Source organism: Delphinapterus leucas, chromosome 4 (assembly GCF_059928025.1).
Source record: "Delphinapterus leucas isolate spDelLeu-1000000601 "Yukka" chromosome 4, BTC_Dleu_Yukka2, whole genome shotgun sequence".
In the NCBI taxonomy this organism is placed as follows: Eukaryota; Metazoa; Chordata; class Mammalia; order Artiodactyla; family Monodontidae; genus Delphinapterus; species Delphinapterus leucas.
Window position 1 is genome coordinate 54,664,999 of NC_143132.1, and position 27,269 is coordinate 54,692,267.

The 27,269-nt window shown below is 38.0% G+C and overlaps 1 protein-coding gene across 10 annotated transcripts in view; it reads left to right on the plus strand.

Annotated features, from left to right (window-relative positions):
* Positions 1-27,269, plus strand: part of BBX (BBX high mobility group box domain containing) — a 282,463-nt gene that overhangs the window by 188,345 nt on the left and 66,849 nt on the right. For all 10 annotated transcript variants that reach the window (XM_089910519.1, XM_089910520.1, XM_022595745.3 and 7 more), the window contains 2 exons: positions 8,801-8,996; positions 13,072-13,139. In XM_089910519.1, coding sequence (XP_089766645.1) covers positions 8,801-8,996; positions 13,072-13,139 — 264 coding nt within the window. The remainder of the gene's footprint in view (positions 1-8,800; positions 8,997-13,071; positions 13,140-27,269) is intronic.

The window sequence follows — 27,269 nt, forward strand, 5'->3', positions numbered from 1 at the left end:
AGTTGCTTTGAAAATCCTTTATACAATTGGTTTCTAGGCATAAGTGATACTTGTTTCAACTTATTGACCAAATGGTTTCGAAATTACGTTAAAGTGCAGGTAATTGTGCTGGTGCTTTTTGTGTTAATATTGCAGCCTTAATTGAAATGTCAGTTTAATCAACAAAAACTTATTGGGTGGCTTCAATGTACCGGGTCTTAACGATTGTTCGTGATAAATATGGTCTCAGTTCCTCAAGGTCCCCTCTCTCCAGGCAGTCATTTTTAAAACAATTTTTATATGTGTAACCTTTTAATTTTAAACCCCCAATTTAAAATGTGTTCTCTATTAGGAACAAGACATAGTCTTGCAGCATAGTTTGCATGTGAGTGTAAATAGTTATGTGATGTTCGCCAATATCTATTCTGTCATTACCAATTGAACGAGAAGTACTTAATTTTTTCCATTCTCTTCTTGTTTTTAAAATATATTCTTAAAGTAATAATTAATACAACTTTGAAGAGATCGTTTTTTTTTAACCTGTTAAAACTTTCTCTGACTCTTCCCTTGCTTTTTGATTATTTTCTATTTGTGCATCTGGTAAGAGGACATACCTGTTTTGGGATTTGTTTTCGGTTTCTTGAATTTTCTCAGTACTGATTGGCATTGTTGAAAAAATGGTTGAATGAGGGTTTCATATTCTCTGATGAATCTCATTAGAGCAATAATTAGTTATAAGTAATTTAAAAAATACTGTCCTAAGGATATAACCTGGGTTCTTTTCTTTTTTTTTTTTTTTTTTTTTTTTGCGGTACGTGGGCTTCTCACTGTTGTGGCCTCTCCCGTTGCAGAGCACAGGCTCTGGACGTGCGGGCTCAGCGGCCATGGCTCACGGGCCCAGCCGCTCCGCGGCATGTGGGATCTTCCCAGACCAGGGCAAGAACCGGTGTCCCCTGCATCGGCAGGCGGACTCTCAACCACTGCGCCACCAGGGAAGCCCTGGGTTCTTTTCTTAAATTCGGCAGTGTGCATGATGGTGCAGTGTTGTGGACATTCACAGGCTCTAGCTTCTTCAACTGCCTGTTAGGAGACCCAGAAACAATATTATTTTTCCTTTTATCATTTTCCCTTACAAATATATGAATATAAGCCTGCATTTTTGACTAAGATATTGCTGGAAACTTCCACATGTCACTTAAACTAATAGTCATAGTTAATTAATGGACAGTCAATGTAGAGGATCACATATGTTGTCCTTCAGGTAGAGCATAGTCAGTGCAAAGAAGAGGGGAGGACCTGGAAAGTTAAGGCAATTTTGAGTGACCTTTATAATACCCTCTTCTTTGGTTTTTGTAGGATCTGAGGCATGAGGCAGAATGCATGCATTTATTAATTGGTTCATTCCAGACTGGATGTTTTACCTAAGCACAAACATGTAAAGTCAGCTATCCCATTCTTCAGAGCAGGGATCTAAGGCTCTTTGGAGTTAGTATCTTGACCACCTCTACATTGGTGGAGCCTGGGATACTCTTGCCTGTTTGACTCTAGCATCCTTTTAGTATATACTACTCACTTTAGACAGCTGAGAGACTAGAGATTTGAGTAAGTCAGTCAAAAATGGTAACAATAACATGTCGTGGGTCTTACGGGAAGAGTCTGCCTGTGCAGAGGTTGGGGTCAGGTTGGGGGTATTTCAGAAAAGGCTTTATGAAGTTGATAGAATTTGGCGTGGGCTTTGGTACAGGATTTAGAAGAAAGGCAAGGATAAGAGCAGATATGGAAAAGTGAGAACAATTTCAAGAACAAGAAAGTTTTACCCCAAGCCTGGTATTTGTATCAGAGTAACAGGAAATGATGATATAAAGGCAAGAAATCTTGGGAGACTGGCCTGAAAAGTTGGAAGTTCAGTTGTATGTCAATAAAAGAGCTGTGGAATTAAATGCAATAAAATACAGCTTGAAGGGAAACCGTAATAGCCTTTCGTAAATGTTGGTATCTGATGTCGTCAGTAGTCTAGGAGAGATTATCACCACAAATCTCCATGGGGTCTTTAGTGATCATTTCTTCCTCCATGTTTCTTCAAGATAAAATTAACATATTCATCCCCTTGCTTTGATTTCATCAGAAATGTAGTCTTCTCCAAAGAAGATTTACTGTCATTTTCTCATGTATTACTCTGAACAGTTTTTGTTAATTATCACATCATGCTTAACAGAATTTGTATTTTTACAAGAATGTTGTGGCATCTTTCATACTACTAAGCTAGAGCAGCACCTCATTTATCTCCACATTCTGGAGAAACAAGTGTTACACAAAAGTGATTTCTAGGTAGATGAAACTTTGCTGTTTCTTTAAACACTCTTATTTTATATACTTATCCCAGAAATTTTATGTAATATTTTATTTAAATACTTCCTTACTTAAAAATTTCAGAATGCCTGTTAAATTTTTTCAAAATTTCAACCCATTGTTTCTCTACAAGAATAATTTTATAATCTGTAACTTGGTGAGACTTTTGTGAACAATTGAGTTACAGTCATATTTTTATCTGTATATTAAATGATTCTTAGCCCTTTTGTTCTTTTGAATTTCCTCTTTGCTTTTCCATGAGCCTTTCTTTTCGGTCCACCCTCAGCTGTCAATTGACATTTCTTTCTTCTGTCAGCCGCTTTGGACTGCCTCTAATGAAATGACTTTACTCTGTGTGGGGTTTTCTGAGTATCACTTAATTAGGGGCCCCGCCACTTTGCGGGGAGGTGGGTAGTGAAGCCAAAGATTTGAGCTTCATGTTTCCCAGTACTTTTTGTTTCTGAGACCTTTCCCATTCCTGTGTTCCAGATGTCAGGACTTTCTTACTATAAAAAATATTCAAGTGTTTATTTTTGAAATAATAATATCAAGTTTTGAGTATTGCTTTATTCTGCCCAGGATTCCATTATAAACATTTGACTCATTTAATCCTAAGAATAATCCCATGAGTTAGATGTTATTTTCCGAAAGCTAAGGATGAGGACACTGTGGCCCAGAGGACTTAAGTGACTTATCCAGGGCAGCAAATTAGTAGTAGTAGAGCTTGGGTTCTCATACTTGGCCTTCTCCATTCTCAGACCTTTCTGAGTTTCCACATCTATAAATGGCAATAAAGATGCCTGCCCTCACAGGGTCGAGATAAGATGCAAATAAGGCATTGTGTGCACAGGCATGGTCTGAAGTTTAAAATGCTATACAAACGTTAGTTGTTCCTGATAAGCAAACTTATGTTTGTATTTGTTACTTCTTTACCTAGTAATCTTTTACTGTTTTTATTAGGGCCTGTTAACACGCTGAAGTGCTACTGAAATACAAAATTAGTCTTTGAAACACAAGAATCAACAAAACTAAAATGCATCATTTGCCCAACTTGGCAGATACTGTCCAATGTGATTAATAATCCCTAACAAAATAGATGTTCCATTAAGTGAGCTAACTACTTGATTTCAGAAACATCAATCCATTTGCTAATTGTTAGTAAACACTACCATTTAAATATTCAAATCAAATAAAATTATAGGGACTTTATAAAGACCCCATAGCTAGTGATAAAAAAAATAGACCTCATAGTGAGTGACACTGAGAATTTAAACTGAGTCTCTTAAAACTAATTTTTGGTATTGGTTTCAGATGTTAATATTTGGATTGATTCAGGGACCTAATACTCCAATATCCTACAGTAAATCTTGATTACTTTGGAATTTGTGGTCATTCAAAGGGATGTAGGTAAAAATTAACTTTTGTACCGTTTGAAATATTGCAAATTCATGCCATAAACTATTTTTTAAAGAAAAGGTTTAAAGTGTTTAAGGAAATTACTAAAGCTAAGCGAACATATTTTTTAAAGAAAACATTTTACAATTCAAATTAGTTAACATGAATTATCTATTCATACATTTTCAGAAATGTAGATAGTTTTCTTACCCAGATCCCTATCTACCTTTTAAAATGTACCAAAATTACATTTTAAAAGAAATTCTGAAATTTTTGGTACTTTTTAAATAGTGCTAACTGATTAAACTGACTTTCTCCTCCTTACCCAAATTAGGGAGTAAAATTGTCCTTTAAAAAACTTTGTATGTTGAAATGAACTGCCGTTGCCACAGTAATCCTTATAGGCAATTTAGGCAACTGTATCTGTAGCCAGCTCAGTTTTTCCTTTATGACTTTTCTACAAGAGAACAAAACAATTCCCTGGTTACTTATTCAAGTCACTTTTTGAAGTGTATAGTTTTTACTGGAGTGGCTTTAACATGAAAGTTTTATAGGTTAATGTATAATTTGAAATATTTTTGTTCTGTTGGAACTATAAACTTAATTCGATGTTCTGTCATATAAAAGTCTAATTAATTTTCTTCCTATTAAAATATCTAGTAAGAATAATTCAGATCTAAATGAGAAGTTTTAAAGTTTTGTGAGGGAAAATTCCTAAAACTAAGGAAGTACAAATTAATGCCACTTCTCAAATATCTTCCTCTCCTCTTCCACCCTGTATAATGTGATTTCTGCCTGCCAATGTGAAAAGGTACAGCTGTCTCAAAATTCATTAGCTGTCTCAAAATTTATTATGCTAGGGATTCACTTAGTCCCCTGCAGAGTTCTAAGATTTAAAAGTGTGTTATAGCTCTTTAAAAATCAGATAATTCCTGTGTAATCTCTCCTTCATAATTCTGGTAGATTTTTTTTTTATCATGGTGATATTTCACATATTTGCACCAGAATCAGCTCTCTTTATTTGTATAGATATTCCCAGGGTCCCTTATTACTGGACCTCACCAGGGTTATCATTCTCTTTCACTCTGTTGAGAAGATCTAGACTGTAATAATAGCTAGAAATACTCCTGGACTTTTTGATACATCCCCTCCCCTCCAATTAGAGACAAACAATTGGAAGACAGTTAATAAGTACATCTCTCCTTAAGGTGCTTTTTAAGATCAGATTTCCCATTCTTATAAATGATCTGCAAAAGTATGTAATGTTGAGACCCAGTTTTTTAAAGATTAACATAATAGAGTGTTGTCTTTTGGTATATAGTAATGCCATTGTCATATATGAAGTAGACAGAATACTGTGGCAAAGGGTATGTATTTAATACCATTATTGAATAACAGTGATATGTTATCATTGCTAATGAAATGTGGTAGTAGTTGAGGGTGGACAGAAGGGAGCCAGCATTTACTGAGCATCTTGTGTAAGTCAGGATCTGTGCCTATAAGGTAAATTCACTTAGGTTATCTAATCAGTTGGAAATTTGCAAAAATAAAACAGGAATTTTTATATTAATGGGCGATTTTAAAAAATCAGTGTTTTAGCAGGAGGTTAGTTACCTAGGAGATAGGACCAGTAGCCTGTGATTGATGTTCTTGGAGGATAACTGAGCTTCCCCTCCCACCCCCAGCATGAAAGCCCTGCCTTGGGGATCTGGATGGGTGGGCCTGTCTCTTTGGTCCTTTCAGTCCTGTGCTGATGGATTTTTGCCCACATGGTTGACCAGCTTGCTAATACTTTCACTCAGCTATTTGCTTCAGACTATACATAGTCTTTTTTCATTTCTCCCTTACTCAGCTTTCTCTGTAATCCCTTTCCTAATAACCTCATCACAACAAATGATTAAGCCTTTCTGTTGTCTCTTATAGCTGAATCAGAGCAAGTGATTGATGATGAGCCCAGTTCCAAGGACAGACATCCTCACACGCTGAGGGTTCTTCCTGCCTCCGCCCTCACTTGGTGTTCATACACTGCTTGTGTTGACCTGTATGTCTTTTCATGAATTTATGGCATCTCCATCTAAGGACAAGGGCTGTGTGTTATTCTTTTCTGTGTCTCCTACATTCTTAACCCTTTTGCTCAAATATATACTTGATTGAGCTAATGAATGTTGTTTTACATCGAGTTTAAGAATCTGCAAGGTTAAAATTGTAATACATTTATAGAGCATTGACTCTCTTAGTGAATTCTCAGTCACCATTTTCCATAAAACCTCACATACTCCAGGCGTTTCTCTTGCCTTTTGTTCTTCAACACATAGGTAGCTTCCCCTTTTACGGACCCTCTGCAAAACCATTTTTCATGCCTGAGCCAGGGGAAAGTCTGTGGACCATGTATAAGAAGAAGTAACATTTTGATTACTGATTGTGGATTGTAAACAGTTTGAAGGCAGAGACTCTAATTTATGCTCTTTTAGTCCCCAGTGTCTAACCAGTGTCTGTCACCTAGTCGATCCTCACAAAGTATTGAGATGGATGTGGATGGGTGGGTAGAATAAGTGCAAGAGAAAGAGATGTTTATGGTCAGTGATTGTCTCTGCTTTATGTTATCTTCAGCACAGCTCCACATCATAAGTTAGTTTAAGCTAGCCTTTATTAATACCATCAGTGCTTTTAAAAATAGTTGATGCTGGTAATAATTCATTCATAAGAATGACAGCATTATCATTTTCATTACACATGTTGATTTTCATCGAAGCAAATTGCTAAGTGATTCTTAGAAAAGGATGTAATATTTACTGGGAAAGAACTTACCTAGCAGATCGACAACATTGGAGGGGAGGAAGGGGACACCTAAGAAACAGAAGAAATCTGAAGGCTAGTGACATCCATCTGTGTAGTCCCATCTGTGAACTGGGACTTTTTTTTTTTTTTTTTTTTTTTTTGCCGTACGCGGGCCTCTCACTGTTGCGGCCTCTCCCGTTGTGGAGCACAGGCTCCGGACGCGCAGGCTTAGCGGCCATGGCTCACGGACCCAGCCGCTCCGCACCATGTGGGATCTTCCCCGACCGGGACACGAACCCGTGTCCCCTGCATCGGCAGGCAGACTCTCAACCACTGCACCACCAGGGAAGCCTGGGACTTTTCTCTTCAGAAACCACCAAAAGTACCCAAAACTTTAAAAATTTCTTATGACAAATACGCTAATTTGTTTGATAGTCTTTTGTTACGTTATAGAGTGGTGACCTTTGTCCAAATGACTTTTCATCTGACAGACCAGCTCGTGTGCATTTTGCTGGGACGAAATAATGATGCATGTGCCTGCTGCTTTCATCTCACCCTATCATTTGTCACTTTCCATCACCAGACAGCAGGCGAGCCTATTTGTCTGCCTCAGCTGAACATGTAAATCCCCCTATGCATGTGAATGTGCTGGGATAGAGTACCTCTTACATTACATTGATACCTCCAAATTTATTCTGTTATGTGATGGTAAATTCTAGTTTGCATCTGGCCTTGTATCCCATTTTAATTATTTTTGTAGGAAAAGTAGAACTGTATCTTACTGTTTTTTACGCTTACCTTCCTTCCTCCTGTACCTATGTATCAATATGCAGATATACAGCTTTTAGTTTAAAAAAATTGATTATTCAGAAAATTTGAATTAAGGGTGATTCTTTGGGATGATTCTAAACCATTGACTACTAACATTGCATTATATTATTTACGGTACATTTTTCATTTATATGATTTAAAGTGAAGTGGTGGAAAAAGTTTGTTAGTTGGATTACGTATACTTTTCTTACACTAAGGGTAAAGGAACCTTTTTTTTCTTTAATGAGTTAGATAAACTCATTAAATAAACCTTTTTTTCTTTAATGAGTTAGATAAACTCATAAACTTTTGAGCTTACACTAAATTAATTTTACACACCGAGTGACCATTTTAAAAAGCAAGTTTAGGGGATTGAAAGAATTGTATTAATTAAATAAGGTATCTAGCAGTAATATAACAAAATCATTGAAGAATACATGAAAAATACATTTTATCAGATAACATAACCATTGGTAATATAACATGAATAGCAAGAAATATATTTTTGTTTAATTATCGCCAGGAAAGGGAAAGAAATGGCCGAGTTGGGGAAAAGGGAGAAAACCACAGAAAAGTGAAGGAGAAAGGAAGATATTAACAGTGGAGTTTGAAACCTCCAAATAAAGACATACAGTTTGTGATGGATTAATCTGCAACATCACACATCACAGCTCTCAGCATGTTCACTTTTGAGATCACATGTGCTCATTACAAAACCCTGGGATGTTACCAGGTGCAGCTACACTTTTTAGATGGAAGAATTGAGGCTGAGAAAGGTTGTATAATTTGCTTTATGTCCACAGCTGGCTAATAGCAGAGGTGGGTTTTGAACCCAGGTCATCAGACTCTGCATCCAGTACTCTTTCTTCTACATGGCCCTGCATCTTCAAAGAACTAAAACGTTCTGCATCAGTTTGCCCTACTTTGTTCCCCTTCTCCCATTCGTGATCTTGGTGCTTTTATCCCACAACTGATTACTTTGCTCTGTTAGGTGTCCCTGCATTTGCCTGTACAGTAAAGCACAGATTTAATTTTTAACATACTTAGTAAATTTAGCAGTGAGCAGAATCTAGTTACTGGCCCTGGGACTGACTCACATTTTGTAAGGTACTTGATACCTACTTTGAAATAGTTGCTGCTTTACACACCACATTATGAATAACTCCCTTTCTTTACCAGGGTCAGGTAAGTTTTTGGATCCTAAAAAAAAAAGAAGAGGATTAAAAGATACAAAATGTGTTGCCTCTGAACTCTCATCCCACAAGTGAACTTTCTAGCAGATAAATTCATGTCCTAGCTGTAAAGCCCTGTACTGAGATTGTCATTCTTCTACAAGGAAAGAACTTACTGAAAGTGTTTTTTTATTCATTATCTGGAAAGAACTTACTGAAAGTGTTTTTTTATTCATTATCTAAATAGGGGAGTAAGGTGAAGGTACTTTTTCAATCTATGTGTTAATTAAAATATGTTATCTATTCTTTATTTATAGTATAAAGATGCATTTATGAAAGCAAATCCTGGCTACAAATGGTGTCCTACCACAAACAAGCCTGTGAAATCCCCAACATCCACTGTCAATCCACGGAAGAAACTGTGGGCCTTCCCATCTGACTCTTCAAGAGACTTGTCAAGCCCCAAGAAAGCAAAGACTGAAGAAATGCCTCAGCTTAACTTTGGGATGGCTGGTGAGTTTAGACACTAATTTCACCAATTCATTTAGGCAGTATTTTTAACAGATAATAGAAAGAGAGAGAAAAGCAAAATTTAACCAATAGGAAGCAATGGCAAATATGCAGCATAGCTTAAAGCTTTGGAGTATAACATACATAGAATGTGTATATATAATATAGTTAAAGAAAGGAGGTATGGACCAAGTGGTTGAGTCATTACAAATATGTGTGGATTCCTGACATTGATATTATGGAAAAGCAGACAGCAATGTGGAGATTGTCTGGAGCTCAGGGAATTTTATAGTGTAACAAAATAGCTTACAAACTCATTCACAGTATTAAGGTGTCCCAGTAAGCACCTTAGTTATCTTGGATACCAAAAAAAACACAATTATATAGATCATCTGAGGATATTAAACATCGAAACCAAGAGTATGAACAACTCTATCACAAATCTGTGATGGATCTGACAGCTGTTTCTTAGAGGGAATTTCCATCCTACCCTCTCTCTGGCCCCCATTCCTGTTACGGGCCAGGCAAATTTAACATTCCAGATGGTCCCATTTTTTATGAGACCTTAATACTCTTTGGGTGGTAAGGAATGCTACAGCATTTATTACCATGAAATAAAGCATTTATATTCACCCTGCAAATGATTCTATCTTCCATGGCTATTATAATACCGTAATCAAGAGAGGAGTTTTCTGGGATGAAATAGGGAGATTGGGCAGGATGGAAGCATTGAAGGTGGTGTTGAGCTATAGGGTTCCTGTTTCATTATTACAAGCAAATTTTCTTTAAGATGAGAGCTCTGAACAGTTTGCAAAATGGAAAGCTCGGGAATGGAAGTTAAGCAGTATTGTGAGGACACTTCATTTTTTTAATAGCCAGTAGGCCTAATGAGATTTAACAGTGCAGTGTGTGATTCATGGTATAACAAAGTGTGTGGTGATGTCATATATAAATCTAAGAAATGCAGTCTGATGCAATGGCAGCATTCTGGGGGAACAAAGTCTTCAGGTGATTGTTATGTAAGTGTCTGTAGTATAATTCTAGGTGAGCTTCCAAAATGATGCTTTTGCATATCCCAGAGGAATCAGAATAGAAATCTGTCCTTGTTTTAGCTGTTACTTTGTATAATTTTAGCTTCAACCCACTTGCTAGTAGTCTTGGTGAGCTCTCTAGACTCCCCAGATTGTGTCAGTTAAGAGTCTCTTATAAAACATTTTATCATCAGGACCAAATAAGCGGATATTATTACTGGCTTCTAAATAAATTCCTTTGATTAGCATTTATCTTCCATTGCTTTTTCTCCCAGTTCTAAATCTAGATTGGTCTATGTAGGTTTTTTTTTTGCACACAGTGGCTCTTCAAAAACCAAAAGTAACTGTAGATAAACTACAGAAAGCAGTGAAAGATGTCTTCCTGTAGCACCGTTTCTGACAGTTTATTAATCTACCTGTTATACCTACAAATTTAAAGTGGGACCTAGACTTCAACCAGGATATTTACAAGTCAGCTTTTATTTTTTATTTTTTAAAATTTATTTATTTAATTATTTATTTTTGGCTGTGTTGGGTCTTCATTGCTGCACGTGGGCTTTCTTCTAGTTGTGGCAAGCAGGGTCTACTCTTTGTTGCGGTGCGCGGGCTCCTCATTGTGGTGGCTTCTCTTGTTGCAGAGCACTGGCTCTAGGCACGTGGGCTTCAGTAGTTGCGGCTCGTGGGCTCGGTAGTTGTGGCTCACGGGGCTCTAGAGTGCAGGCTCAGTAGTTGTGGCGCACGGGCTTAGTTGCTCTGCAGCATGTGGGATCTTCCCGGACCAGGGATCGAACCCATGTCCCCTGCATTGGCAGGCAGATTCTTAACCACTGTGTCACCAGGGAAGCCCCTACAAGTCAGCTTTTAAAAACAGCATTCTTTAAGCAAAATACAGGAAAGAAGGAAAACAACTTTCTCACATTTATCTCATTATATATAAGGGCCCGTGACGGATGTTGGAAATCCGTGATCAGAGCCCTTGTTAAGCTAGTGTATAGCGGATAACGTTGGTGTGATGTTCCTTTTTAACACAATGAAAGCAAATTAATTTGCCTTTAATTGAAACATGGTGCTTAGCTGTTTAAATCTAGGGGATACTTTAGGGCTTTTAGAGGCCAGTTTATGCTTTTCCTCAGCATGGAATCTCATTTTGCTTTGTTTTCCCAATAGTCCTTGTCACATGACATTTTGCATTTTGAATAACCCCAAAGCAGTCAAGTGTATAATTTCCAAGGAGGGAAAGCTATGTAGAATTTAATTTAGTAGAAGCCCTCTCGGTGAAGGGAAAGCAGCTATTTATATAAATATATTTTGATATATCCAAATAACATTATATAAATTAATATAAAAGATGATGATTTCTTGTCTGTGTTTTAGTGTCTATACAGCAAAGTCATATTGGTATATAAGTTAAATAAATTATCATGGAAGTATGTTCCTATTTTACTTTATAATTTCAACTAACACATTTTTATCTTTATTAGAATGCAATTATGCAAGACTCCTGATCTCTAGAATGGCAGCTGCAAAAGTATTTAGCTGCCCAAAGAACCAAAGTACACCTTTACTTTCTGCTAAATTCATTTCTCTCTCCTGATTTTTATTTGCCAGTGGATTTACGTGTCTCTTTTAGCAGCCAAAATAGTTCATAAACTTAACATTTAATTAAGGATGGGCTCTTAAAACAACAACAGAGAGCCTTATTTCAGCAAACCAGCTCATGTTCCTCTGTGTATTCCTACGTGGCTACCTTCCAATATGGAGCTGTTTTGTGACCACCTGATTGTTTGGTGACATATTTTCCCCTCTACTAAGCCGTTCCTTCCTTCCTTCCTTCCTTTCTTCCTTCCTTCCTTCCTTCCTTCCTTCCTTCCTCCCTCCCTTCCTTCCTTCCTTCCTCCCTCCCTTCCTTCCTTCCTTCCCCTCAGATTCTTTTTTCAAAAAAATATATATTTTTTAATTTGACTATGTGTAAGATGTGGTCAGAGTTGCTTCATGAGTTCCTGAGACAGATTGTATTCAAAGATGTACTTAAGGGCCTATCTTTAAACAAAAAAATCAAAAAAGAAAGAGAAGAGAGACACCTTAATGTCTTCAGGCAACACTATGCCCGGTCCTCATTTTGAATTGTAGAGAGATTACATTTAAATAAAAAGTGCATTTATTGAGGACCAATATGCACTGGGATAAGCACTGACTTAGGCAGTTTCAGATATGTTAGTTCATTGAAGTTCTGAAATTTAATTCATTTAAGACAAAATTAAAGTCTGTAGGTTTCTTATTGTCTGTACGTCCCCTGTTTAGATATAATCCTGGGTCATAGATCTACCAGTTTGCTTTCATTTTCTCCTTCTTTTTCTGTTGATTATAGAAGGAATGAAAACAAAGACCTTTGGTAGTATAAAACGGGTTCATTTTCAATGTTAAAGGTATTTCGAGGCCTTTCAAGGAAGGGCCTAACTGTACCCCTAAGATTTAAGATGTCATAAATATATCATTGTTTAATTTAAATTTGTTTTTGAAAGTTTTAAAGAAAGAATATTTGAACAAAGCCCACTAGATTTTTGGAGTCCCCTTTGTAAAATACCTCTCTGTTCTCTAGTTCCTCTGACGGCCTTGTTCTTTTTATCAGCCTGATATCATGTGGCAGAAATAACAATTTGAGAATAACAATCTCAAGTTTCTTAGAAGACAAGTATAAGCACTCTTTCGTTTTAAAAAAAAAATCCATCCAAACTCCCCATGCAGTAAGGAAAGAAGCATCACATTAGGAAATAATTCATGTTATAAACAGCTGTGATATTGAAGAAAGTATTTTGTTGGAATGGTGGACAACAGTGGTATTTAAAAAGCTCACGAAAGTATGAGTACTAAGCACATGTACCCCAGGTTTTTCCTTCATAAAGAGTTTCAGAAGTTTTCTGTAATAAGTTACATGTGGTTCTGTTGGATTTCTGATTGCTAGTCTTTGTGAGTATTCTTTTTCGACTCTGGATTATATGTACTTCATGGTTATGAATTGATGATTTACTTGTTTTTGACTTATTTAGATCCTACTCAAATGGGAGGCCTGAGCATGCTGCTTTTAGCTGGAGAACATGCTCTTGGTACACCAGAGGTAAGTGGTCCCTCATCCCTCTCCACTCTGCACCTGCTGGGGGTTGAGAACACAGACATTTGTGTTCTGTTCACACTGTTATTTCTACAGTTTCACTTTTTACAGCTCATGAATAAACTCTGCTTTTAATTGTTTTCATTAAGATCTCTATGTGCATTATATTGTGCCTTGAGGGTAACAGAGTGGGGTACATAAACCCAAAAGGACACAAACACAAGTCAGGTGCAGATTTTGAGGTTCCCTGAGCATAGGAATAAGACTTGCAATGTACAGATAATTAGCATTTGCCATGACTGTGTCATGGGGTCCATAGGGTGGATCCTATGATTCATTCATTCTATTCATAACATTCTCTGCTTTTGTGATGTTCTCATTAGACTTGCTAGTGAAAAGATGAGAGTTAAAAAAAGCATGAAACTGTCAGTCTCTCTGGTACCTAAATAAATACAAACTCCTGTTTTTGAAAATCAGGAAACATGGCATTCCAAGATTGCTTATTTTTTAAAATGGAAAATGAAAAAGGACCCAGGCCCTTATGACCTTGGTTTCATTTTTTATTCCCTTGTATTGTTATTGGGCTGTTTTTGCTAAATATTTTTAAGTATGGTTTTGATAGGCAGGTAGTATCCGGTAGCCACGCATAGTTTGCATTTGTGGAATTCCTCTATTTTCCAGACCCATTTAACAGAGGCCAGATGCAGTGACCTGCAGATCATATTATTTTACCAAACTCAGGTCCTTGAGCTGGAAGTTTTTCAATCCCCAACCAGAGTTGCTATTTAGGACAAAATAGCAATTTTATTGCATATATATATTTTTTTCTTTCTTTCTTTCTTTCGTTTTTTAAGTCGTGTGCGTGCTATATGGATTACAGTTGAAGTCTATTCAGATAATCGTTTTAGAGGATACCACATAAGACATTTACATCACAAAAGGTTTTTATTATTTACAGTTTATATTTGGGATCCATAGTAGTTGACCATATGTTCAATTTGATTTAACTTTTTATTTCTGTTCAATTCAGTGCAGCAATAAATGTGTAAATTTGGTGGACTGGTAGTTATTTACATTGTACTAATCTTTAGCTAGAAAAAGTAAGCATGGCACTTTGTACCTTTGCATACTCATTATTCAGCATGTTTGTACTTCCTCACACAATAGCCTTCTCTGGCATCATTTTACTTTCTAACACATGGATGCTCCCTAATAGCAATCAGACTAACTCTCACTTGGGTGTAGAGTATCCCAAGCATGTTCCCACAGGTGAATGTTGGAGCAATAATGCACATTTGACCTTTCAACACAGTCTGGCTCATGATTTCCAAGAATACACTATATTGTGAGAGTTAGTATCATCTTTTCTAACAGATTAGATAATAATGGAGTTTTCTTCCCAATATCTATTAGCATTCCTTTTAACTTGCAGGAAAAAATGTAAACAAATAAACATCTAAGAACTTACGGATAGATGCTATCTATCTGTAAATGCTAGTCAAAGAAAGGAATACATTTTTTTCTTTGATTAAAGTTTCTCTCTTGGGCTCTTTTTAGTGAATAGCTCTTCTCACAGCTTTTAAGGACAGCAGAGTTTGACACAAGCAGTTTAAACCATGCATTGGTCAGCCTTCCATTTCTGATGAAGGGGAACTGTTTTTTGTTTGTTTGTTTGTTTTACATCTTTATTGGAGTATAATTGCTTTACAATGGTGTGTTAGGTTCTGCTTTATAACAAAGTGAATCAGTTATACATATACATATGTTCCCATATCTCTTCCCTCTTACATCTCCCTCCCTCACACCCTCCCTATCCCACCCCTCCAGGCGGTCACAAAGCACCGAGCTGATCTGCCTGTGCTATGCGGCTGCTTCCCACTAGCTATCTACCTTACGTTTGGTAGTGTATATGTGTCTGTGCCTCTCTCTCGCTTTGTCACACCTTACCCTTCCCCCTCCCCGTATCCTCAAGTCCATTCTCTAGTAGGCCTGAGTCTTTATTCCTGTCTTACCCCTAGGCTCTTTATGACATTTTTTTCCCCTTAAATTCCATATATAACTGTTTTGAAAACCCTCAAGCTAAAGAAATAAAGTTAAATGGCTTAAAGAAGTAAACCGTACAGGAGAAGGGAATTTATGCTAAGGAAGAAGTTGCCAGCACTTAGGTCTTTAAGAACCACTTCTAAGAATACAACTCTTTCTTCATAATCTCTACTTTTCATCTCAGATATATTTAGGTCATTATTGAAAATAATCTTGAGATACTGAAATAATAAAGCAGCAAAATTTGTACAAAATAATGCTGTCTCTAAATATAATTAGTTTGAGAGTTTATGTCATAGGTATCAGTAAATTTCATTTAGCACCTAATTTCTATGCAATGTCTTATTCCAAATATGTAGACATGGTCATAGAACTTTAGGGGCTTATGTACATTGGCAGATGACAAATACAGTGAATACATACTTATATTTTTAAAAGAAAATTATAAATATAATGAGATAAGGAGAGAAGTACAGAAATTTCATGCTTCTGAGATTTGGAACAATTACTATGAAGTCTGTTTATACTATTAGGTAGGACCAGTCAAATAAAGTGACATTTTACAAAACTTCTGCCACAGAGGAGGTCTAATCGTAATGGCTTTTTAAAATGCCACGAGAAAATTCTTATTCTGAAATATTTAAAGGGAGATTTACCTTTGTTCAATAGTCTAAAACCTAATCACATAGAAAAAGTCCTCAAAAGTCTATTTTTTTAATATAGAAAATTTAATATAGGTAATAGCTGTATTTTTAAAAACAATTCTAGAAGGTAGAGAGGCTTGCTGTTACAGGAACAGTAAAATTCCAGGTTAAAAGCTTCTTTGGCCTGTACAATTTCCCAGATCTACATGTGATGTGCTCTTAGGGTTTTCAGAGAGAAATTATATGTTCTTGAGATAGCAGTGAGCAAATAATAACAAGCAAAATGTTTGAGTTTTCTCCTTTTTTTCTCAGTCTTCTGATTAACTCTGAATCTGCCACAATAGATTTTTGGCGTTATCAGGTCAACATTTTTATATGCTACTGTTATTAAGCCAAGCTTGGTTCTGTAATTTGTGTCTCTGATGAATAAAAGGGATAAAAATTGCATTTATAGTTTGTTTGTTTCTTTTTCACATAAATGATCAGTCCTGTATTTTCTTTATACCCAGAGTACATTGAAATGCATTACATATTTGGGATAAATTTTAAAAAGCAGTGTTTGTTATTAAAGAGTTTATGGATTAAAGAAGCAAAATAAATGTATAGGCATACCTCATTTTATTGCAAATATTGCATTTTTTACAAATTGAAGGTTTATGGCAACCCTGTGTCCAGCAGGTCTGTTGGCAACATTTTTTCAACTGTATTACTCGCTTCATATCTCTGTGTCACATTTTGTTAATTCTTGCAGTATTTCAGACTTTTCCTTATTATTATATTTGTTATGGCGGTCTGTGATCAGCGATCTTTAATGTTACTATTGTAATTTGGGGAGGGGGTGCTGCAAATCACACCCATATGAGACAGCGAACTTAACTGATAAAGGTTGTGTGTGTTCTGACTGCTCCACCAACCAGCAGTCCCCCCTCCCCCTCATCTCTCTCCCTCTCCTCAGGCCTCTCTATTCCCTGAGACACAACAATGTTGAAATTAAATCAGTTAATCACTCGACACTGGTCTCTTAAGTGTTCAAGTGAAAGGAAGAGTCACATGTCTCTCATTTTAAATCGAAAGCTAGAAATGATCAAGCTTAGTGAGGAAGGCACGTTGAAAGCTGGGGAAGGCTGAAAGTGAGCCCTCTTGCGCCAAACAGCCAAGGTGTGAATGCAAAGGAAAAGTTCTTGAAGGAAATTAAAAGTACTGTTCCATTTAACACACAAATGATAAGAATGTGAAACAGTCTTATTGCTGATATGGAGAAGTTTTTGTGGTCTGGTTAGAAGATCAAACCAGACACAACATTCCCTTAAGCCAAAGCCTAATCCAGAGCAAGGTCGTAACTGTTCAATTCTGTGAAGGCTGAGAGAGGTGAGGAAGCTGCAGAAGAGAAGTTTGAAGCCAGCAGAGGCTGGTTCATGAGCTTTAAGAAAAGGTGCCATCTCCATAACATCAAAGGGCAAGGTGAAGCAGCAAGTGGTGATGTAGAAGCTAGAGCAAGTTATCCCAAAGATCTAGCTAAGATACTTCATGAAGGTGGCTACACTGAACAACAGATTTTCAGTGTAGATGAAACAGCCTTCTATTGGAAGAAGATGCCATCTAGGGCTTTCATATCTAGGGAGGAGAAGTCAATGTCTGACTTCCAGGCTTCAAAAGACAAACCCACTCTCTTGTTAGGGACTAATGCAGCTGGTGACTTAAATTGAAATCAGTGCTCATTTACCATTTGGAAAATCCTAGGGCCCTCAAGAGTTAGGCTAAACCAACTCTGCCTGTGCTGTATAAGTGGAACAGCAAAACCTGGATGGCAGCATATCTGTTGATAACAGTTTACTGAATATTTTAAACCCACTGTTGTGACCTACTGCTTAGAAAAGAAGATTCCTTTTAAAATATTACTGCTCATTGGCAATGCACTTGGTCATCCAAGAGCTCTGATGTAGATGCACAACGAGACTAATGTTTTCATGCCTACTAACACATCCATTCTGCCACCCATGGAACAAGGAGTCTCTTCAACTTTCAAGTCTTATTACTTAAGAAATACATTTTGTAAGGCTGTAGCTGCCATATATATATAGTGATTCCTCTGCTGGATCTGGGCAAAGTCAGTTAGTTGAAAACCTCCTGGAAAGGATTCACCATCCTAGATGCCATTAAGAATGTTTGCGTTTCATGGGAAGAGATCTAAATATCAACATTAAGGGAATTCCCTGGCGGTCCAGTGGTTAGGACTTGGCACTCTCACTGCCAAGGCCTGGGTTCGATCCCTGGTCAGGGAACTAAGATCCCAAAAGCTGTGCAGTGCGCCAAAAAAATAAAAAACAAACAAAAAAATAAACATTAACAGGAGTTGAGAAAAAGTTGATTCCAACCATCATGGATGACATTGAGGGGTTCAAGACTTGCATGGAGGGGCTTCCCTGGTGGCGCAGTGGTTGAGAGTCCACCTGCCGATGCAGGGGACACGGGTTCGTGCCCCGGTCCGGGAAGATCCCATATGCCGCGGAGTGGCTGGGCCCATGAGCCATGGCCGCTGAGCCTGCGCGTCCGAAGCCTGTGCTCTGCAATGGGAGAGGCCACGACAGTGAGAGGCCCGCATACCACAAAAAAAAAAAAAAAAGACTTGCATGGAGGAAGTAACTACAGATGTGGTGGAAATAGCAAGAGAACTAGAATTAGGAGCTGAAGATGTGACTGAATTGCTTCAATCTCATGATAAAACTTTAACAGATGGGGAGTTGCTTCTAATGGAGCAAAGAAAGTGGTTTCTTGAGCTGGAATCTACTCCTGGTGAAGATGCTATGAAGATTGTTGAAATGATGAGAAAGGATTTACAGTGTGACATAAATTTAGTTGATAAGCAGTGGCAGGGTTTGAGAGGATTGACTCCAATTTTGAAAGAAGTTCTGCTGTGGGTAAAATGGTATCAAACAACATTGCATGCTGTAGAGAAATCGTTCATGAAAGGAAGAGTCAATTAATGTGACAAACTTCATTGTTGTCTTATTTTAAGAAATTGTCACAGCCTCTCTAACTTTCGTCTACCACCAACCACCCTGACCAGTCAGCAGCCATCAATGTCGAGGCAAGACCCTCCATCAGAAAAAGGATGACTCACTGAAGGCTCAGATGATAGCATTTTTTAGCAATAAGGCATTGTAAAATTAAAGCATGTCCTTTTTTTTTTTAGGTATAATGTTATTGTACACTTAATAGACTACATTATAGTGTAAACATAACTTATATGCTCTGGAAAACCAAAAACTTTGTGAGACTAGCTTTATTGCAATATTCACTTTTGATTGTGGTGGTCTGGAACCGGACCCGCCGTATCTCCGAGGTTTGCCTGTATTGAGCAACGCAGCCATCAGGGAGTGACACCCTACACCCCCCCACACACACTCAAAATAGCAGCCTAAGCTTGTCTCTACTGACACCCAGTGAAATGTAAGCATAGAAGTCTTATTAGGAAATAACCCCATAATAGTGAAGGAAATGGAAACGAGTGTTTCCAATGAATATGAGATTTTAGCAAACAGAAGCTGAAAAACAAATGAAGCTTTTTAATCAAGAAAATATGGTATAAGCTTAAAATATGCTAACCAGGGGGCTGTAGAGAGCCAGTCCATTCTACAGTGTCTAGCAGCTTAAGTGAACACTTTTCCTTTTTACTTTAAAAGAACAAGAAAGAAAAAATAGAAGAAATGAAAGTAATAATGTTCACATCAAACTCTGGGAAGAGCTAAAGAGAAGGCAGTTAGTTACATTGAGTTAAGCCTTCATGATTCATATCGGTGAGTTACTATCTGAAGATGAAAATGTAATAAATAAAGTATAAGTATTTGATCTAGAATTTCTAGAAGTAATCTTCAGGACTGAAAATTTCTATAGTGTTATATTTTTAACTTATTTTAATAAAAATGTAAAGCTAAATTAAATTTAAAAAATAAAGGCAGGGAGTGATACATTTCAGAAATGGAAGGGGAGATTATTCAACACATAATAATATAGAACAGCTTGGAATAATATTGGAAAGGTCGACATTTCAGTATTGGACCTAAGTGAGCACCAGAAAGTCATCTTGGCTAGAACAGAAAAGATGGTTTGGGGAATAAAAGAAAATAAGAAACGTTAGGCAGAGTAATCTTGGCTGATGAAAAGGTTTGATGGTGTCAATATCTATTTAGTTGAATGAATGAACTGAAGGCAAACTTTCAGATGTTTGGGAAGTAACATTAGACCTGGGTCTGTGATTTCAGAATGCCTAGTTCTTTTGTTGGAATGAAGAGATACGACAGTAGAGTTACGATCAAGCCACGTTTTTCTTTGCCTTCCATCCTGTAAAATGGAACTATTAATACCCACTTGTTTTTCTTTTTCTGACTTGCTTCACTCTGTATGACAGACTCTAGGTCCATCCCACCTCACTACAAACAACTCAATTTCGTTTCTTTTTATATACACTATCAAATGTAAAACCGATAGCTAGTGGGAAGCAGCCGCATAGCACAGGGAGCGTAGCACAGGGAGATCAGCTCGGTGCTTTGTGACCACCTAGAGGGGTGGGATAAGGAGAGTGGGAGGGAGGGAGATGCAAGAGGGAGGAGATATGGGAACATATGTATATGTGTAACTGATTCACTTTGTTATAAAGCAGAAACTAACACACCATTGTAAAGCAATTATACTCCAATAAAGATGTTAAAAAAATAATAATAATACCCACTTGCTTCTAACTCCCAAGACATCTATGAAGATTAATTAAATAAAACCTGTAAGGCATTTTCACCTCTCCTGAAAAACATTCTTGTAGGTACCTAGTATTATTACCATAATTTATTCTTGGTATTTCATACTTAACTTGAAAGCTTATATTATGTCAGGCTATTACTCCTACAGGCTATGGTATGTTTTACTAGCAGCGTATTCACATTGAGCAAATAATCTGTTCAAGATTGTGTAGCCATGAAGTGACAGAATTAGGATTTGAACCCGGGGGACTAGCTTCAGTCTTCATATAGCCTACAGGGACCTTTGTGATTCAGTCCCCACCCACCTGACCTCAACTTGGGCCACTTATGCAGTGGTGTCTGCACCCTTACGCAGCCATTTCATGAGTGCTTTCTGGGGACCAAGTACTGCACTAAGCACTTACACTGATTATCTCATTTCATCCTTCCATGAGCCTTAAGAGGTTGGTTTATTATTCCGCATTTCGTAAATGAGGAGACTGGGCTAGAGAGGTTAAATAGCCTGCCTAAGGTCATAGAGCAAGAAAGTCATTATACTAGGATTTAAACCCGTATATTTTCCATTAAGTAATGAGGTGGGTGAAATCTAAGATAGAGAAAAGGTGATAATACCAATACTTGTTAATGAATATGTCTATATTTAAAACACTGTGAGTTTTAAATTTAAAACAAATACAGATTTTTGATAAAATTGAAAGTTTTCCCCTTTCTTATAATATCTGATATCAGTGAAGTGGGGAAAATTATTTTACTGCCTGTTGGTACATTTGAGCTAGTTTGACATGTGCCTCTCTTAGGCTACTATATTTGACTACTCCAGGATGCCTAAATCTACTGAATTCCAACCCTATCCCCAACTCTTGCCCCCTTCTCACTGAAGCTGTTAATTTCCCTTCTCACAGTTTTATAGCTTTTTAACATATTTTGTGAGGAAATACTATACTTAAATTTTACATTAAATAGGCTCTTTGAGCTTTCTCAACTCCGGTTAGAAACCTCTCCTTTTCATGTCACTGCTCACTGCCCGCTTTGGCTGGAACTGCCCATCCAGCCCAGCCTTTTCCGTCTCTCTGCAGTGGGGCTCAAAGCCCAGAGAATCAAGTCCTTCTACCCAACCAGATTGACAAGCATCTGTCCTGGTTGAGTTCCTAGGCCACGTTGCTCAAGACAGTGGTGAACTCACATGAGCTCTTCGGTCTTCCAGAGATGGTGGGAAGGGGTAGTGGGGAAGGTGGCAACAAGTGAGCGGGAAGAGAAAGAGAAGAATAGAGAACAAGAAGGTAAACGAGAAGGGTGGTACTGTTGCTGCTACGTTGTCGTTGAGAGCATGTTTGTATACACGACTGCATTCTGTTCTCACAGTGTCCTGTGAAGACGTCAGTAGCGTTGTTACCTGTTTCATCAAATGAGGAAACTGAGGCAGGAAGATGCTATGGTTTGTCTCAACTACTATAGCAGTTTGTAGAGGTGACCTGGAGTCTGTCCTGGACTTCCATCCTAGTGCTCTGCCACAGGGCTTAGAATGACAGGAAACTTGACTCTGGTAGCCCTGGTGCCCTGAGAAAAACCAGGGACTTATCCTTCCTCTCAGCCAAATGACTTGACTTACATTCTAATTTTGAGGCGCTCACAACTCTATGTGGTGCTGTTGGGTTGCGCTCCTCAGGGTGGCCCCGCTGTCTCTCAACTGCAGCCCAGTCCTAGTGTCTGCCAGTCAGGTGCGCTGCTTTAGTCCTCAGGTGCTCCTTTACCTCATTTAGGTTTAATTAAGAGTGGCTTCATTTTAGTCCTTAAGTAGGTTTTGAAGGACTAACTTGTATGTAATATACTTACATTGAATTCACCTGTGTTTAAAAGCTCAAGTCCATTTCAGAGCTTCATTTAACATCTCATATTAAATGCAAATTAAGTGATCACTCAGGTCCTCCGTTATAGAAGGATACCTGGCAGAAGCTGCCAATTGTAGGAAAGCCTGGGCCAGGCTGAATGAGGGTGAGAATCAGATCACTGGGCCTTGGAGTCACACGGGATCTTGAACTCTGAAATGGAATCCTCTACCCCCAACCCCTCTCCTCCAGAAGAAGACAACCCCGCCTTCCACCACTGCCTAAACAGTCTTCCTTCTCTCGTATTCACTCTTTCGGTGAAAGGGTTTAACTTACCTTAGGAACACTGGCACTGACTGACCCCTCTCCCCTCCACCCTGACACCTTTCCAGGCAATTACTGAGCTCTGGCAAATGCCATCTCTGATTTAATTGGGGCCCCGCATCTCAGCTGGTTTATTTCCTTAACCTTCTATTTGGTCTCTCGCCTCCAGTCACTCCCCAGCCAAGGTCATCCTGCACTCCACTGACAGAATTATTTAACTACACATCTCTCATCATGCCGCTCCTCTGACTGAAAACCTTGGCTGACTCCCCATTGCCTCCAACCTAATTTTCAGACTTCTTAACCTAGCATTCAGTTCCCTCTCAGCCTGATTCATCTCCCACTGCACTCCCGGGCATCTCAGGCTTCAGTCACACAGGGAAAGTCACTGCTTCTCACACACACAGGGCACTTCCTCCATGCTTTTCCTCCTGCTGTGACCACATCATTTCCACAATTCTGGTGTTCCTTCTAGGGAGATCTCAGATGCTACTTACCTTACTTCTTCCATCTGTCCCCAGAAAGAATGAAGGCTGCTTCTCTGTCCTCCCACAGACCTTGTAATATTCCACCAAGAGGCATGTCCGTTCTTAATGTGTAGCTGTCTCCTGCATTGAAATGCAAGCAACTTAACGGCCAGATACATCCCCTTAGTCTCATTTTATTCCCCAGCATATAATGCACAAAAATGGGATGTAAGCGTCTTGAAAGGGAACAGCAGTCTTTGTGGCTGGTATGTAATGGGTGTTTATTGAATGTTTGTTGAAGGAGTGAGTAATCAGTAAATGTTTAAATTAGCAAGAGCAGGGATGTGGAGTTTAGATACAACCAGTGTACTTCATCCCTTTTGTTGACTCTGTGTCCATCACGATCCAGCTCTGTGTCTGTGGTCTTGTGCCTTGCGAAGTAGGAATGGGCTCTTAATAAAACCTAGCTTTCCAAACAGTGCATCTGAGTGGCTTGATCTTGTTTTATATCAAGGGGCTGGATCATGTTTCTATGTCTCTCATTATCATGATGTGCATTTTGCCTGTGGGGAAAAAGTATTACCTCGTCATAATTCTTAATTATACTAATCATTCCCCTTCCTTGGTTATTGAGAATTATAGCTAATTTAAAGGGAAGATTGGATTTAAGGGAAGTTGAAAACGTATGTTGTTAACAAAACTGCTTTTAAAATCCCTTTAGCAGTTTTCTTTATTGGGCATGTAGCAACACCTAGTGGCTTTATGGATTATTTCAGAGACTATTTCTAAAAAGAGCTTCTTGGGTTTTTTCCTCCCTTTATTGAATCTCTACTTATTTGGTATTTTTTCTTTCCTCTTAATTGATGAACAGATATCTTCGATCTCTATATTTTGTTATGTTTAGAAAGTAAGCTGGCTTTAGCTGAAGAATGGTTGTTGAAGAATGATGTTTCTCCATAAAAAGCATACCCCACCTAATAAGTAATTTATGATACTGTGAATACAAACAGCAAGGTGATATTGCAAGGTGACAAGGTCTAGGATCCTCTAATAACATTAAACAGGAGTCTTTTGTGGGAAATAACCTTTTCCTTCCATGTGGATGTAATGCCAGATTTCTTTGCCAAACATTTACATGTATGCACAAATATATACACTTGCACTGGATGCCTCATTTATCAAACACTCAAGAATGAATTCTACTTCAGTACATTTTCCACGTCATCCAACCATTTTTACATTTTGAGATTTTAGATGGAAATATGTCTAGCATGTATCACATGCATTTCTGCCTTTTAATAAGGGATATATTTTATAATTATTCTCATCTTGACAACTTAGAATCACAGTTAGAAATATTAATTATTACATTTAGGAAAAATTTTAGGACTACTTGCTCTATTTTATTATTTTTTTTAATTTGTTTTTTAGCTTTTGTGATAATCCACTTTACTAAATAACCGAGATTTTTAAAAATTTTAATACAATTTTGGAAGGTTACTTTCCATTTATAGTTTTTACAAAATATTGGCTATATTCCCCATGTTGTACAGTACATCCTTAAGCCTATCTTACACCCAATAGTTTGGTTATTTGTTGTTTTTTGGTTTTTGTTTTTTTGCGTTACGCGGGCCTCTCACTGTTGTGGCCTCTCCCACTGCGGAGCACAGGCTCCGGACGCGCAGGCTCAGCGGCCATGGCTCACGGGCCCAGCCGCTCCGCGGCATGTGAGATCTTCCCAGACCGGGGCACGAACCCGTGTCCCCTGCATCGGCAGGCAGACTCTCAACCACTGCGCCACCAGGGAAGCCCTAGTTATTTGTTTTAAATAGACTACAATGCTTTATAGAACATTTGTGTTGTAAATCAACTATGCTTCAATAAAAATTTTTTTTAAATTTGTGCCTACAGTCTTTTCACTCTGTGTCTTCTTGCTGGTGGCATTGTTTCTTTTTCAATGCTCTTCCTTTTTTAAAAAAATTTATTTATTTTATTTATTTTTGGCTGTGTTGGGTCTTTGTTGCTGCACGCGGGCTTTCTCTAGTGGTGGTCATCGGGGGCTACTCTTCGTTGCGGTGTGCGGACTTTTCACTGCGGTGTCTTCTCTTGTTGCAGCCGCAGAGCATGGGCTCTAGGCGCGCAGGCTTCAGTAGTTTTGGCACGTGGGCTCATGGGCCTAGTTGCTCTGTGGCATGTGGGATCCTCCCAGACCAGAGCTCGAACCCGCATCCCCTGCAGTGGCAGGTGGATTCCCAACCACTGTGCCACCAGGGAAGCCCCTCTTCCTTTTTCTTATCCCCACTCTTGGCCCCTTCTGATTTGCTGCTTCTGTTCATTCTGTGGCCTAGAAAGTCAGGTAACCACACAGCTTAGTAGTAAGCCAACTCTTCTGGCTCCTAATTTTGTGCTGTTTCCATTATACTACACTGAAAATAAAGGCTAAACGCACAGTGCTTTAAAGTAAGAGTAACTAGATTTTAAAAGGAGACGTTATCCACTACAGTAAAATGCATAGCCTCAGTGACTGTAATTGCCGTTTTAACCATTGGACAGCCTTTGTTGTGTGATTCCTGGCCAGGTCATTGAGATTCCTCATATTCATAAACACAGAGAATCAAGTCAGTCAGCCAGTATTCATCGTGCATCTATTGTGCATCAGGTGTGTGGGGAGCACAAACACACACGCATAGACTTCTCTGATTGCACAGTACAATTGACATAACGTGTAGGATTATAGATGTCTTGATAAGTACTTACATTTGAATTCTCCATACAAATAGAAAGTTTTATTTAAGACCGTCCATCATAATGATTGCAGAGGGTCTCATTTAACTTTAAACCTTTATGACTAGATGCATAGTCATGACCATATTATCTATAATGGCAGTTAAAAGAAAGTTGACTTTTCTTCTTACAGTTAATATGAACTCTAATTGAGCCATAGGTTAACTAATCTCATAAATGATAACTCTCATGCATCTGCATCATGGGATTAGAAATAAAAATATGTGTTATATATTACATAGGCTTTATATAGGGTAGTTACCCTATATGATAATATACTTAATTCTAAATATCTCCATAGCTTTCTGTCATGTGTACAACCTACATTATTAAAGTTTTATAAAGTCACTTTATAATTTTTATTTAGTCCTAGGCTCTATTTTATTTTATTTTAATTTTTGGCCACGCAATTTGTGGGATCTTAGTTCCCCGACCAGGGATTGAACCTGGGCCACAGCAGTGAAAGCACCAAATCCTTAACCACTGGACCGCCAGGGAATTCCCTAGGCTCAATTTTAAGCAAAATTTTGATTATTTACCAAGATATCTAGGGGTTAAGCACACAGGATTTCTTTGTAAGCCAGGACAGTATTGATTTTTTTTCATTGTTTAGAAATTATAAAGATACAGTTCATTCAAGTATTCCTTCCAATGAAGGAATTTTTGGTGGCTAGTAATTTCAGGATTTGCTGGCCTTTTTTAGTACATTTTGTGTCTCCTTGGCTTCAAAGTTTTAGAAAGCAAATAAAAACTTCTGGACTTTTTGGCACACTAGCTTTCAAATAGTCGAGTGACAGGGAGGGAATCAAGCTTTGGCAGCCAAACCACAGGTGGCAAATTAACTAAAGCTTCTGCACCTTTTCTATGGAGCTTATCACTGGAAGAAGTTGGCCATTACCCTTTCAAATCCAAAGGTGACAATTAAAATTTTAAATGCTTATTCCTGCCCAGTGGCCTATGACGTTGTTAGAGAAACACATCTTCCATGTCTACTGAAGAAGTTCAGTGAGAAACTCTAGTTTTAGGAACATAACCTGGGTGACTGCCAGCTTTTTCCATAGATTCAACCATCTAATTTAATCACATGCAGCTATTAAAATTACATTGGAAAAGGTTTAATAACAGGAAAATCAATGTATTGTTAAAAACGAACATTTTGTAACTGTAATACATCGTCCCATTTCTGTTGAAAACATTATCTATACACACAACTGGAAGAATATACATGGAATATTACCAGTGCTTATCTTTGGGAGATGATTCTTCTTCTGCTTTTTTTTTTTTTTTTCAGATT